The following is a 14,581-nucleotide window of genomic DNA, read 5'->3' as shown; positions in this document are numbered from 1 at the left end:
GAAGGCTTAGCCTACCATGTCACAGTGCTGGCCCTTGAAACTGAGCTTTTAAAAATATTATTTCAAAGAGTTACAGAGAGGGTGAGTAAGTAAGAGAGAGAAAGAGAGATCTTCCACTCATTCATTGCCCTAACGACTGCCATGGCTGGGACTGGTCCAGGCCGAAGCCAGGAGCTTCTTCTAGGTTCCCTACATAAGTGACTGGGGCCTGAGCACTTGGCTCACCTTCCTCTCCCTTTCTGGGTGCATTAACAGGGAGCTGGATCAGAAGTGGAGTGGCTGGGGCTCACACAGGTGCTTCTATGGGAGGCTTAACCTTCCATCCCACAATGCTGTCCCTGAGGCTGGATTTTTGAAAAGAGATTTATTTATTTTTATTGGATGTGTAGATTTATATAGAGAAGAAGAGACAGAGAGAAAAACCTTCCATCTGCTGGTTCACTCCCCAAGCTGCAATGGACAGAGCTGAACTGATCTGAAGCCAGGAGCTTCCTCCACGTCTTGCACATGTATGCAGGGTCCCAAGGGTTTGGGCTGTCCTCCGCTGCTTTCCCAGGCCACAAGCCAGGAGCTGGATGGGAAATGGAGCACCCAGGACATGAACTGGCACCCATATGGGATCCTGGTGATTGCAAAGCAAGGATTTAGTCACTAAGTCATCGTGCCAGGCCTGGAATTGGATATTTTAAAGCAGTTTTCCAGCTAAGGAAATCAGCCCCTTCGCCCTAGCTCTTGCTCTTGGTGACATTTCTGGGCCAGGTCAGGAGTCTGTGCTCTTGGTCCTGTGTGGTCACTCATGTTTCTGTTCCATCAGCTTGGCTGTCTGCCACTAGTTGGGAAGAGATCTTCTGTGTCTCAAACCTGTGACTCCCCGACATGCTGGCGCTCCCAGCGACTCGCACTGCTTGGGACTGGAAGCAGTTGTAACATCATCTTGGAGCATTTGAACATATGTGAGCTATACAGGAAAGGAGACCCCAGTCCAAGCATGAATTCATGTATATCTTATGCATGTAGCCTGAAGTCATTTTAGGACTGGAGGGTACCTCGCACAGTTAAAAATTTTGCTTTCAAAAATGAGGCTCAAAGATATATTGATCTTGGGGCAAGCCCTTTTGGAAATGCCACACAGACAAGGGTGCTTTGGGAATTTGTAAAAATTGCATATGGTGGAAAGCTGTGTATGGCTTCCAGTTTTTCTGTATCCAGATTATTTTTTGATATGGTTATCTCACAAGTTTCCCCAAACGTCCTCCTGTTCTCAGCGATCCGTGCATCATTGTGTCGTGATGTGGATCTTTCCATTTGTGGCTTTGTGTTAGTTCTCAGAAAGTTTCGAATTTGGACCATCCTGGAGTATTGGGTTAGAGGCAGACAGGGAGAACTCACAGGCCCTGGTGGACCTGGGTTTGAATCCCCACCTCTCTGTGCCAACTTCCACCTGTCTCGGCAGGCACTTACCTGTCTTCACCTGCCAGTGACACTTTGTGTGGGGATTAGAAGCGGCACAAGAGGTGTCTCCTTGACTCCTGGCAGCTGGGATGGCCTCCACGGCTTCCCAGGCCCCGTGCTTGAGTGAGTGACCACAGCTCTTGCAACCGCGGAGGAGTGGCCCAGCTGGGTTTCCTGCCTTGCCATCTGTCCTGACCGTGACCCAGTTGGCAGAACAAGCGCGAGGTAGGACCTCCCTGGGTCCTCTTGGTTTTCCCAGTCTGTCATCTTCTGCAGCGTGTGGCCCAGGGCTGGACTTGGGACCGGGCCTCTTGGTTTCTTCCGTGTGTCCCCTGGGGCGGCGTCATAGCTCTGACCTTAAAGCCTGCTCCGTTCTTGCCTGTTTCCCAGAGTGTCTGTTAGATGGTGGTGCTCTGGGACACATGGGGGCAGTGGCCTCTCATCTCACCGAGGGCCAGATTTCTCTTTGCTGCCTCAGCCCCCCTTTCTCTGGTTTCATTTTTTTTGTTTGGCTTCTACCTCTTTCAGTTTGGGTTCTTTTTTCTCTGAGACACGTGTGTGTGTGTGTGTCTGTGTATGGGGGACGTAGGCATCTGGGTGTTTCTGAGTCCTCTCTGTGTACTGTGTGTGTGCAGGACATGGGATTGTGGGGTTGTGCAGGTGTGTGCCGTACATGTGTGATGTGTGTAGCTGATGGTATATATGGAGTGTGTTGAGTGTGTGTGCGATGTGTATAGCATGTAGTGTGTAGCATAGTGCAAGACATTCGTGGTGCATGCTACATGTAGTGTGTGGTGTGTATAGTATGTGGTATGTAGGACATGTGTGTAGTATGTGGGACACACGTGCACTGTATGTATGCAGTATACGCAGTGTGTAGTGTGTGGTATGTGGCACATGCGTGTAGTGTATAGTGTATGGGACACATGTGTAGTGTGTGTATATGGTATGTAGTGTGCCATGTGGGTTTGGCTGCAGTCCCGGGAGCCTCCCATTTAGGTGGTGAGCTCTGATGCTGGCCTCTTGGTTCTCCTCCAAGACCCATCTTCACCCGCTTTCCCGCTGTCTGTCCCAGCCTGGTCCACGGAGCTGATTGCCGAGTAGGGGGACCGAGGAGTTCTGAGCTGCTGTTTCAGCTTCCTGTGGCTCCAGTGGTCTGCCTCCCGCCTCCCCTCCTGCTGAGGCTTTGTGGAGAGCCCCTCCCTCTCGGGAGAATGGGGCAGGTACAAGGGGAGGCCTGGGTCCTTCCAGCCCCCCACTGGCTCCTGGGCCTGCCATTCCTCGCAGCCTCAAGCTGGGCCTCTCCCCAGCTCCCAACCCTCCGGTCGTAGGCTTGTCCTGCCCCTCCCTCTCGCCCTGCTTGCCTGGGCCCATTCCATTAAGCAGTGCCTGTGGGTCCTGCCAGGGGGCCCTGTCCACAGCCTTGCACACACCTGCCAGGGGTGTGGTCCTCACCTCCTTTTGTTGAAGAGGGGTACACAGAGCCTGAGGGGTCTGGCCTGGCTCCCCAATGCACAGTGAGTTGGGAGTGACCTGAGTCTAACCTGGCCTCTTTTTTTTTTTTTAAAGATTGATTTTTTAAATGTATTTGAAAGGCAGAGTGAAAAGTTGGAGGGAGATCTTGTGTTTCCTTGTTCACTCCCCAAATGGCCACAGCGGCTGCCGGGGTTGGGCTGGGCTGAGCCAACACAGAAGCCTGGAACTCTGAGCGGGTTTCCCAGGGGGATGGCTGCCAGCTGGGGTCTCTCTGAGGGACACTAAGGGGCCTGCGGTGGCTTCCCAGGTAGTAGGTCCCCAAATCCCTGTGACTCCCAGCAGCCCTGTTTCTTAGGAGCGGAAGATCTTGGTGCGTCCAGCCCTAGGCACATGTGCCCTGCGGAGGTGGCAGAGACCAGCAGTTGCAGACGGTCGGGACTGGGTGTGCCTGTTGCTCAAACATTGCCCAGGGAAAGCAAATGTTCCCAACTTAAACATTTGGGCTATTAGGACTGAACAGAAGAGGAATCACATTTGCCTTTTAGATGTGGGCGGCCAGCATCCAGAAGCCTCCCACGCTGGATGCGCAGAGCTGCCATGACGGGGGCAGGGTCTGCTAGCCTGGGCCTGCAAGGTGTGGTCCCCGGGCACTGGGTGGGCAGAGTCGAACTCCTGGGAGACAGGCGAGCCTGTCCCCTTGGACCCAGGGGCCTGTCACAGTGGCCCTAGCCCTACTTCTGGGTGCCTGCTGAGGGCGGGAGGGATGGGTGTCCCCCGTCTCCACCCTCCTGCTTCTCACCTGAGCCGAGCGTCACTGCAGTGGCTGCTCCCTGCCAGGTACAGGGGCGTGCTGGTGCAGGGCCACGGGTGTGTACCTGTGGCTCCCCCTGGCTGCCTGCCTCTGACACCAGCGCTCCACTGAGGTTCGGGTGCACTTGGACGACCCTCCCCAGCTCCCAGGCTATCCCAGAGCACCTGCTGCTCCCAGGTGCCTGTGGCTCTGAACACAGACCAATCAACGATGTACTAGACACGCCATCTGACTGGGTTCCACCGGCTTCTTATTCCCTCCACTTGGCTGCGTTCTGGGCGGAAGGAGCCGTTAAGTGGGCATTTGTCTGATTGCAGCTCCTGTGTTTGGAGAGTGTGGGTGCCCTGCCGGACTGCACAGGCGCAGAGCTGGTTGGGTTTAATGGATGGCGCTGTGCGGAGGGAGCACGCGCAGGCTTGGCGTATGCACGGGAGGGACCTGCTTGGGAGGCACCTGCTGGGGCTGGGCAGTGAGATGCAGCCGGCTCCAACTGGGTCCATCTTGCTCAGCCGGGTTTGCATGGGCTTCCTGCAGCTTGGGTTGCTGGGGCAATGGGGCAAGTGAGGGATCAAAGCACAGAGCAGACCCCCATCCTTCCCCTCCCTGAGCTCTGAGTCACTGAGAATCTGCGAGGATCCCAGCTGGGAAGGCAGCCCCGCCTTCTCACACAGAATCCCACACGAAGCAGTGTCTGCCAGTCCTGCAAGGAGGGATCTGGGGTCGAAGAGCTGGTACCCCGTCTGAGGTTGGGAGAATGGCTCCCTGGCCCAGCCATCCAGACTGGCCTTACCTGGCCAGCCCATGGCTGTAGGTCAGCCTGTTTCCAGAGCCTGGCGGGAGGCTGGGGTTCCCAGGCTTGGCGTCCTCTGTCTGCTGTGTGGCCTTGGGCAAGTCCCTTCCCCTCTCTGATCTCTGACTGACTTGTCACCCGACCTTTGGGTACCCCACAGAGCCTCAGCAAGGGGCTGCGTCACAGCTTAGGCCCAGCCAGGCCTTGGAGAGCTGACCCGAGCAAGTGAGTTAGAACAGGGACCAGCTTCTGAGGATAGGGTGAGCTCGCTTCCTGCTGGGCACTGGGATACTTAGCTGTGTTGGTGGGTAAGCACACATGTGCCCGTCTGCCCCTCCACCCCCGTGCAGCCCCCTCCCCACCCCTACTGGCATGCTCTGTCTGGGATATGCGTGTGCCCTGCCCACCTGCTGAGCCCCAGTGTGCTAAGCTGGGATGCTACCGCAGGGTCTGGCTGGCTGGCGTCCCTCTGGCACTAAGGCTATTGATGGCTGAGTTGTTGACCTGTGTAACCAGGGCAGCCCATTGCCAGGCATGAAACAAGGATATTAGTCCTTGTGGGTCATGGAGGTGGCTCAGGCCCGCACGTGGATTCTGTGGGTGGTGGAGGCGGCTCAGGCCCGCGCGTGGACTCTGTGAGTGGTGGAGGCGGCTCAGGGCCATGCGTGGACTCTGTGGGTGGTGGAGGCTGCTCAGGCCCGCGTGTGGACTCTGTAGGTCATGGAGGCGGCTCAGGCCTGTGCGTGGACTCTGAGAGTCACGGAGGCGGCTCAGGCCTGAACGTGGACTCTGTGGGTCATGGAGGCGGCTCAGGCCCGCGCGTGGACTCTGTGGGTGGTGGAGGCGGCTCAGGCCCGCGCGTGGACTCTGTGGGTGGTGGAGGCGGCTCAGGCCGGCGTGTGGACTCTGTGGATGGTGGAGGCGGCTCAGGCCCGCGTGTGGACTCTGTAGGTCATGGAGGTGGCTCAAGCCTGAACGTGGGCTCTGTGCGGCTGGCGAGTCCCCAGGTCCGAGGCAGCGCCTGAAAGATGCAGTGGTGGCGTGGGGCTGGGTGCTCCTGTGTCCAGATACGCCTGCGGTCAGTTAGAGAGAAGATGTGGACAGCAACTGCAGCCCCCACTTGGGGGGCTCTTGGAGGGGATGGGTGGGTGCTGTGAAGTGGGCCTCCCCCCACCAAGGCAGTGGGCTCTACCACACTGTCTGGGGGGACCCCTGCCCAGGTCACTTCTCCCCCAGTAGGGTAGGGGGCTCTCAGCTTTACTGTCCTCAGCTACCTTAGAGGGTCCCATACATGGGCACACACAGGTGGCTCCATGGAAGGGCCGGGCCTCTGCTCTGTCCTCCAGTGGGTCTCCCAGTTGTGCCAGCCCACACACCCCAAGCAGAGAGTAGGAACCCCTGAGCCTGGCCCAATAGGAAGGCTGTGGTGAGGGGCAGTGAGGGGGATGGGCATGATGAGCCCACCCCCCCGGACCAGCAGGGAGCACCACATGCCAGGAACTTGGTCCCTTTCCTTCTGTGGCTGGCACAAGTGCGAGGCTCAGGGCCCGACACTGCCCAGGGGTGGGCAATCCCTCGACACTCAGGGCCCGACACCGCCCAGGGGTGGGCAGTCCCTCAACACTCAGGGCCCGACACCGCCCAGGGGTGGGCAGTCCCTCAACACTCAGGGCCCGACACCGCCCAGGGGTGGGCAGTCCCTCAACACTCAGGGCCCGACACTGCCCAGGGGTGGGCAATCCCTCTAGCAGTGAAGTGGACAGGTGGGGGACAGCAGGGGCCAGTGGAGATTGTGGCAAAGTGGATATGTTCATCCTGCCCACAGATGACACATCACTCAGCTTTTCCCGCTTGGGCCAGGATGGCCAAATGCTATGTTTTATTTATTTTAGAAGCAGAAAGGATGAAGTTTGATTGGGCATCTTTCAAATTTTTAACACTGGCAACAATTAAATTAAATAAAAATGTGCCAAACAAAATATATCTGTGGGCAAGTTGGCCCGGAGAAGCTGACTTTTCAAAAAACATTTATTTGAAAGGCAAGAGTTTCAGAGAGAGCAGTGTCTGGCTCACTCCCCAGATGGCCACAAAAGCTGGGGCTGGGCCAGGACAAAGCCAGGAGCCTGGAGCTTCCTCTGGCCCTCCCATGTGGGCTCAGGGGCTCCACACGCACGCAGCCCCTGCTTTGCCAGGGGTATTTGCAGGGAACTGCCCCAGATCAACCAGACCGGCACGATGCTTGTGTGGATGCTGGAGCTGCAGCGGTGGGGTAACCCTCTGCGCCGCAGGCCGGCCCCTTCTTTCCTAACATAAAAGTCGCTGTGTGTCCCCACGTTCTGTCCTCTGTCACGTGGGGAGACACTGGCAGGGCAGGTGTTTGTGCTCTGTTTCCCTGGGAGGCTCACATCGGGGCCGAGACCTCGTGGCCAGCGTGTCATCTCACACCTGCAGAGGAGGGGGCACACCTGCAGCCCACCGGTGTGGAGATCCTGCTGGACACGTGGCTGGGTGGCTTGTGCAGGTCATAGCCAGAAGGGCTGTGAGCAGGAGTGCCTGGAGGGGTTCTTGATTGTGATTAAATTGGAAAGTGGTGGTGCGTGCCGGACGCTGAAGGGCATGTGTCCTGTGGCCAGCAGCATCATTGCCTTGCCCTGGTCTGCTCCCGTGTGGGAGCCTCAGTGTCCAGGAGACAGGCCCGCCTCGGGTGGGGAGCTGTGGGGCTTCTGGAATTCTGTCCCCACAGAGGGCTCTGAAGCAGGTGCAATGGAGTCCAGTGCCAGCGTGTGTGTGTGTGTGTGTGTGTGTGTGTGTGTGTGTGTGTGTGTCGCCCCTGCAGGCAGCCTGCCTTACGAATATAAGATCGTGATCGCGGGCAACCACGAGCTGACCTTCGACCAGGAGTTCATGGCCGACCTCATCAAGCAGGACTTCTATTACTTCCCGTCCGTGTCCAAGCTGAAGCCAGAGAACTATGAGAACGTGCAGTCGCTGCTCACCAACTGCGTCTACCTGCAGGACTCGGAGGTCACGGTGCGTGGCTTCCGGGTCTACGGCGCCCCCTGGTGAGTGTCCGGGGGGGCCTGCGTTGTGGGGGCCCCTGGGAGGGAGGTGGTGAGGACAGTGTTGGTGAGAGTGGCGTTGGCCTGATGGTGACAATGGTGGATGCCACGATGATGATCATGTCGTTGTGATAGTGGCCATGGCAGCGAATGATTTCTGGACAATTCCCCATGAACTAAAGGCTCCAACAATGTCACTGCTAATCCTTGCTCAGGGTTGGTTTCATCCCATTACGCAGATGGACATGTTGACTGGCCCTTGCAGGCCCACAGGGCGCTGGGTGTAGGGAAGGGGTCGGGTCCGTGCCAGTGTGGCCGGGTCCCAGACAGCTCCCGGGAGGATGTGTCCTGATCCTCAGTGGGCGTCCGTGGGGTGGGGAGGCGGCCCCAGGCTGAGGTGTCAGCTCTCTCAGGTTCCCGTCTGTCCTTCCCACATGGCCTGGCTAGGAGCCCAGGATGTGGGACACAGGATTGTGGGTGCGGAGAACAAGGCTGACAGGGGCCACCCTGAATCGCTCATGACTCCCCCAGAGCAGCTGGCTCTGGTGGGCCTGGACAGCCAGCAGGTGGGTGGGCCGGGCAACAAGGGGTATGCGCATGAGAGCGAGTGGCTTCAGGACGGAGAGCTGAGCCCAGGGGGCTTGGGGAGATCCAGGAGGGCTCCCTGTTAGAGGGGGCGTAGTCTCCACAGGAGGAGAGGAGGAGCAGGAGAGGACCCAGCGACTCATGCCTGGGGTCGCCAGCAGCCCCAGTGCCCACAGCTCACCGGCAGCCGGGTTCCCTCCTCCATGCAGGCTGTGGAGTGCCTCGGGCGCCTCGGGGTGGGGAGCCGGGCGTGGCTGGGGAGCCCGGGCTTGTGGGCTGCATGGCCTTCACTGAGCTTCCTACTGTGCAAGCTGATGGCGCCTGCTTCCGTGGTGCCAGGAAACGGATTCTGAGCAGTGCTGTGCAACTCAACCTGCGTGGCTGTCAGGCCCCCCTCCTCAGCGAGAGGCTGCGGACCCTCGACAAGCCGAGGGGCGGGCAGGTGAATGGAGGTGTTTGGAGCAGGGGGACGCTGCCCTGCGAGGGTCCCCTTGGTGGACAGGGCGCCTCGGTGGCGGTCTTCCCCCTGGGGGCTGCTACAGGAAGCCACTCGCAGTCACAGGCCTTCCCAACATGGCTGCTAGTTCTGACACAGGGTGAGGGCTGAGCTGGGAGAGAGGCGAAGGGTTTAGAGGCTGTGCCCCTCAACTGTCTGCCAAGTCCGGACCAGGCACGCAGCTCTGCGGCACCAGCCGCCCTGGCATATGGCGTGTGGCAGAGGCAGGTGGCACAGCTGACAAGGATCATGCTGAAGCTCAGATGGCTGGGATTTCCCTCTTTCTGTCCCCTGCCCCCAGCATATTGGCTGGCATGTGGGGTGCTGCGGTGCTGTGTGTGGGGTTCAGGCAAAGCTGCACCTGCGGGCCGAGGTCAGGGACAGCAGGAGCTGCAGCTCTGGGCAAGCTCAGGGTACCTGGGCCAAAGTGCAGGTCTGGTCCTTGTGGCTTTAGATGTGACGAGCCAGGCTGTGACAAGGGCAGCGGGAGCTGATGGGTGGCCTTAGTGGGCCTGCCAGGCAGGAGCACTAAGCAGGCACAGGCCCCCTGGGGCAGGGGCAGGTGTCTTCTCGCACCCTCCACCTCCCGCCATGTCAGCAGGCATGGTTCCTCTGCCCACAGCTGGAGGTCACCTGTGCACGGGGACCCATGGGCAGAGTCCCGGGAGCCTGCCCGTGCACAGCACCCTGCAGGCTGTGGTGGGCAAATGACAGGAGCCTAACTGCTCAGTGTCGCCATGCCCTAGAGGCCTGTCCCCTCAGCCTCCGGGCCCCAAGGCTACAGTGGAGGTGATGTACCTGCACCCCAGGGGGAGGGTCTAGCTCTGCTGTCCAGGCGCTGGCACCCACTGCCAGGACGCCCTGGACCAGAAGGTCAGCGCCAGTGCGAGGTTTTGGTGTGTGCTCTTGTTCAGTCCCTGCAACAGCTCCCGAGAGCAGCGTCTGTTATCCACCATGGACTGTAGGAGAGGCAGGGAGGCAGAGAGGGAGAGAAAGGGATGAGAGAGACAGAGCTCCCCCTGGCTGGGCCTCTCCAAATGCGGGAATGCGGCCCTGGTCAGCCCTGCTGCGTGGGGTTGGGGCTGGGAATGGAGGTGGGTGCTCTGCCGGGCACGCAGCTGGCTGAGCTAACCACCAGGCGCCGGACGTTCTAGTATGGAGCACCGAGGTGCGTACTGCTGCACATACACACACAGAGCCCACACACATGTTCATAGCATGTATACAAGTCTACACACGCATCCACACATGCTGTCGAATACTCGCATGTATATACATTCACATTCATGTTCACACCACATACATGCTTTCCTGCACACACAGAGTATGTGTACATGTATGTTCACACACATGCCACATGCACACACCAGCAGTGGTGTGCCATGTGTTAGGTCACACAGCATTACACACCGTAAGCCCTGCCGCAGTTCCGTGCACTGGCCTGGCCCCCTGGGTGACCATACCACACTCTCTGGCCTGGCCGTGGGTCTGTCTAGTGTCCGTTGCCCCCCTGAGGCCGGGGCAGGGGGGGTGGGGCTTCTGTGTCGCGCCTTCATTGTCACCGTGTTGGGTCCAGTGGCTGTGCTATGGTGTGAGGCAGGGATCCCACTGTGGGCTTATTCTGCACAGCACAGTGTATAGTTGCTACCCTTGTGGCTCTGCACTGCCACCTGTGTCCCCAGCCGGCCAGCAATCTGCTTCTTCCCTTTGTCCCTCTAGGACATTGGAGGCCCCCTGAGGCCAGGGCCCTTCACTCTGGTACCTAGCACAGTGTCTGGCTCAGCACAAATGTTTGTTGAATGAATAAATGATCGGCTGTGTGCCAGGCAGTGGGAATCCCAGAAGTTGCCGTTCTTCCTGTGGCCTCGTCCTGGGCTGCTAGCAGGCCTTTGATCCAGGCTCCCGCTGCTTCCTGCGTACTGGGCTCCCCATTTGGTCTGCTGTCCCCAGCCTGGTCCAGGCATGCCAGGAGGGCAGAAGCCCTCAGCAAGGCTGGGTGTGCTGCCACCCTCCTGTCTCTGCCCCCACTCGCAGGGCACGGTGGGCTGTGAAGGGCTCAGTCGGTCCTTGCTGGTCCCTCGTGGTGCAGCCGCAGCGTGGGGCCTTTGCTGCAAGCAGCCCTGAGGCCGCCGTGGGAGAGACGCAGAGCGGAGCTGTGGCAGCATCCCAAGAGTTAACAAACCCACATCCATACCGCGTGCATTTATGGGTTCTGGATGCATTTTTTGTTCTCATTTAACTGAGAACGGCCTTGATTTGGAGGAAAAAAAAAAGTGAGGGAGAGGGTGAAATTGGCATGCAGCTAGTCCATCTGGCCCCATCGCTCCTGGTATTTTGAAAGAAGGAATTGAAACCTGCTGAGACAGTGAACTTGGATACGGGGTGGCCGGGCCTGGGGCTGGGTGAGGGGCTCTGTCCTGATGGCTGCCCCCAGCGGACCTGGCGAGTGGTGGGAGGCTGGCCTGAACCCCTGCTCTGGAAATGGGAGACTCCCCAGTTATGGGCGAGGTCCCTAGAGTGGCCCCTGGGTGGGGGGATTCCTGCCTGCCCTTCCTGACCCGGTCCCCAGGGCCTGGCTTTGCCTCAGTTAAGCCGCCCCGGCTTCCTTGGCGTTTCTGGGGTGTTAGGGCTAGGCCAGTTTTGAGGGGTGCCCTTTGGCATGTGCTTCAGGCTGCGGAGGCGGGGTTCCTGGCTTGGTGGTTCCAGGCCAGTCCAGGGTCAGATAGGAGGACACCCCGTGACTTGAGGCTGGCACTCAGGGTCTTGCGCCCCCTGGTGGAGGAGCCTGGCCCTGTGATTAGCGCCCAGGTTCTTCTCGCAGCCCCCTTGTGCACAGCCGCTGGGTTCTGTCCCCGGTGGCACAGGCTGCAGCAACACCCCTCTAGTGAGGTTCCCTGTTCCTTGCAGGTTCCCAGGGATCACGGCGTGGTGCCCAGAGGACTCTCAGGGACTGTTCCACATCACCTGTCCAGGACAGATGGCAAGCCCTGGGCATCATGTGCCCAGGGAGAGGCAGTGGTATTCTGCAGCTGGGGTGTCCTGGCTGGCATCCTGGGCCTGGCGCCTGGTGACCCCAGTTGGGCTGCAGACCCCGGAAGGGAACAGATTTGGGCTACTGGGCTCCTAGGCCTGAGTGCCACTGTGCCACACACCTTCACATTGTACGTGCACACACGGTGTGTACTCCAGCACACACACAGTATACACAAGCATGCAGTGCCCAGCACACTCACCTCCTCACAGCACACAGATCCATGCGCTTGGACACACATGCTCGTCAGGCACACGCATGCTAACATGCACATAAGTACAGCTGCACACGTGCACACATTCACACAGCACGTCCCACACATGTACACACATGCACACACTTCTGTCCTCTCCCAGCCTGGTCTTCTGTCCCCCGGTCTCGGGGACACTCCATATGGAGGGCCCTGGCACACATACATGGTCTGCTACATGGGATGGATGTCTGAGAGCATCAGTGGCCTCCCCCTGCCCCGCCCCACCGCCGCACAAGCCCAGCAAACAAAAGACGAGTGGTTCTCCGTGTCTGGGGGTTTAGACGGGAGTGACAGGGACCCTGCTCCGCGGCTCCACTCGCCTTGCTGCTGCAGTGAGGCCCGTGCTGTGCTGACGGACAGGATTCCGGGCCTAGTGCGGCCCTGCCCTGCAGCGAGCAACCTTGTGCCTTGTGGCTGCAGGTGGACCTGCCCTCCCCCGTACACCTCTGCGCCCTGCCCCATGCCTGTGCCCAGCCGCTCAGAGGGATGCAGGCAGAGCGGACAGGTAGCAGCGGAAGCTGGGATGGCCCTGGAGGCAGGGCCTGGTCTTGGCACAGCTTGAGTAACGCTTGAGTTTCCCTGCTGCTGGGCCTGGGAGCCTGCAGTGGGATCCTTACCCAAGACCCTGGCAGTGGTTCCTGGAAACCCCGGCTCTGTGGGGTTGGGGTTGAGAGCATTTGACCAGCACTGGGGGCCCCAGGCCAGGCTCACCTGACAGCCCAGGCTGGGCTGTGTCTCTGCCCCAACCTACGGTGTACAAGGTAGAGGTCCCAGTGCTGTGTTCAGCGGTGGTGCAAGAGCTCCTGGCCCAGGCAGGTCTCACCAGGGGCTCCCGCAGGGCTGTGGGCATCGGAGGTGGCACCACTGAGCACTACTCCCCTGCCCCCTGTCCCAGGCCCAAGGACAGAAGCCCCACACCCATCTTGGATTGGGGATTGACTCTGAGGTCACATCTGTGAAATGGGCATGTTAACCCTGGCTGGGCATGCTGGTGGGAGGCTCAGCTGATGGGCAGGGTTGGTGTCCTTGTCTGTGAACAAGGGACTGTCAGGGCTTTTGGGGTGAGGGTTGTGCCAAGAGGGTGAGGAGGGGAGGGGCTGACACGTAACTTCCTCCCCTGCCTGCTGTGGGGGCGGGGCGGGGCGTCTGAACACTTCGAGCAAGCCGCACTGAGCCGGCTCCGCACCATGGATGATGAGGGAGTTGGGCTCATGAGAGATGCCAGCTCTGTCTAGTCAAACTCAGAAGGATGGGAAGTGGGGAGAAGCCATGGCACCCCGAGTGGTTGTTCGATGGTCGCTGGCTGGACCGCCCATGAATGTCCTTGGACACGCTGCTGGCCTCTGGCCTCTCTGCTGAGCCCTGCTCTCCGAGATGGGACCCCAATATTGCAGTGGGTTTGGGGAGACCAGCAGGGCATCCTGAGGCAGCCATGGCCACACAGGGCAGCCTGATTTCTGCCCACATGCCCCTCACTCTCTATGCCTATACTATGGGGTTGCGCTGGCCGTTGGCCCTTGGTGTGGCTGGGGGCGAGCTGCATCTGTCTGAGGGTGCCCCTTCCACCTGCTCTCCCCACTCTGGCATGGCCACACCACTGGACCCTCCATCCCACCTGGGCACCCTCAAGGCTGCCTCATCCCAGATCCTAGCAGCCCTGGAAATGAGGAGCAGTGGGGGAGGAGTGTACCCCAGGCTGATTCCTCTGGCCTGGGGGAGGCCCTGCTTCCGGTGTATTCCACAGGTGCTGTCGGGGAGCCTGCGTGAGCTTCCGGTGGGCCTTGGGGAGGGCTTTAATGGGCCAGGTCTGAGGGCTGCCCCGGGCGCATGGGAAGCTGTTAAGGGGTTAACCGCTGCGCTCGCATTGCATTCAGCGCTCTGTTAAAGTTTGAATTAATTTTTCCCAGGGGTTTGTTCACATTCTAATTTTCAGCTAAATGAGACATCTGCTTCAGAAAAGGAAAATTTGCTCCGGTTGCCACGGTAACCATCATCCTGTAAGGAAATTATTCCAATGGTTCCTTCAGAGCGGGAAGATGGGGACGCGGCTGCAAGAGCCGCCTCCCAGGCTCGTGGGGATCCTGCTCCACCCACCGCCTCCCAGGGCAGGCGGGCAGGCCAGGCTGGAACAGGACAGCTCTCAGGACAGCCACAGCCAGGGAGCCCTCCGCATGCAGGGGAGATGCTGGGTCAGGGCTGCTCTGGAGAGCCCGGCTCTGAACCCCAGGACAATCCCATGGTGCTGGATCTCGCCCGACGGGAGGGGTCACATCATCACCAGCCTGGGGTGTGGTGGGCTCCCCAGGGGAAGGACCCTCCTCTCCTCCCCCTTTGGTGGCAAAGGGTGCAGCCACCTACTGGACTGCCCCAATCCTGGGGACTGCTGCCCCAACCTCCACTCTGGGGCAGCTTGGGAAACTTGCCCCTATCTGCTCCGCTGGGGGTGGCTGGGATTCTGGGGGGGCTGTCCTCTCACCGCACATCAGGCCAGGTTCTCCCTGCCCCCACGGGCCAAGTGCTGGGGGCCGCGACCTCATCACCCCATGTCACAGGGGAGGGGCCTGAGGCTTGGGGACGTGAAGTGACTGACCCAGGGCCATGTCTGCTGCCACCTTCCCTGCCCTTTCC

At 59.7% G+C, this 14,581-nt stretch overlaps 1 protein-coding gene across 2 annotated transcripts in view; it reads left to right on the top strand.

Moving 5' to 3' along the window:
• Window positions 1–14,581, top strand: part of MPPED1 (metallophosphoesterase domain containing 1) — a 50,367-nt gene that overhangs the window by 31,728 nt on the left and 4,058 nt on the right. For both annotated transcript variants that reach the window (XM_058673391.1, XM_058673392.1), the window contains exon 4: window positions 7,366–7,591. In XM_058673391.1, coding sequence (XP_058529374.1) covers window positions 7,366–7,591 — 226 coding nt within the window. The remainder of the gene's footprint in view (window positions 1–7,365; window positions 7,592–14,581) is intronic.

The sequence above is a fragment of the Ochotona princeps genome, chromosome 15, assembly GCF_030435755.1.
Source record: "Ochotona princeps isolate mOchPri1 chromosome 15, mOchPri1.hap1, whole genome shotgun sequence".
In the NCBI taxonomy this organism is placed as follows: domain Eukaryota; kingdom Metazoa; phylum Chordata; class Mammalia; order Lagomorpha; family Ochotonidae; genus Ochotona; species Ochotona princeps.
The sequence above is the reverse complement of the archived record's forward strand: the minus strand, read 5'-3'. Positions and strand labels throughout refer to the sequence as shown.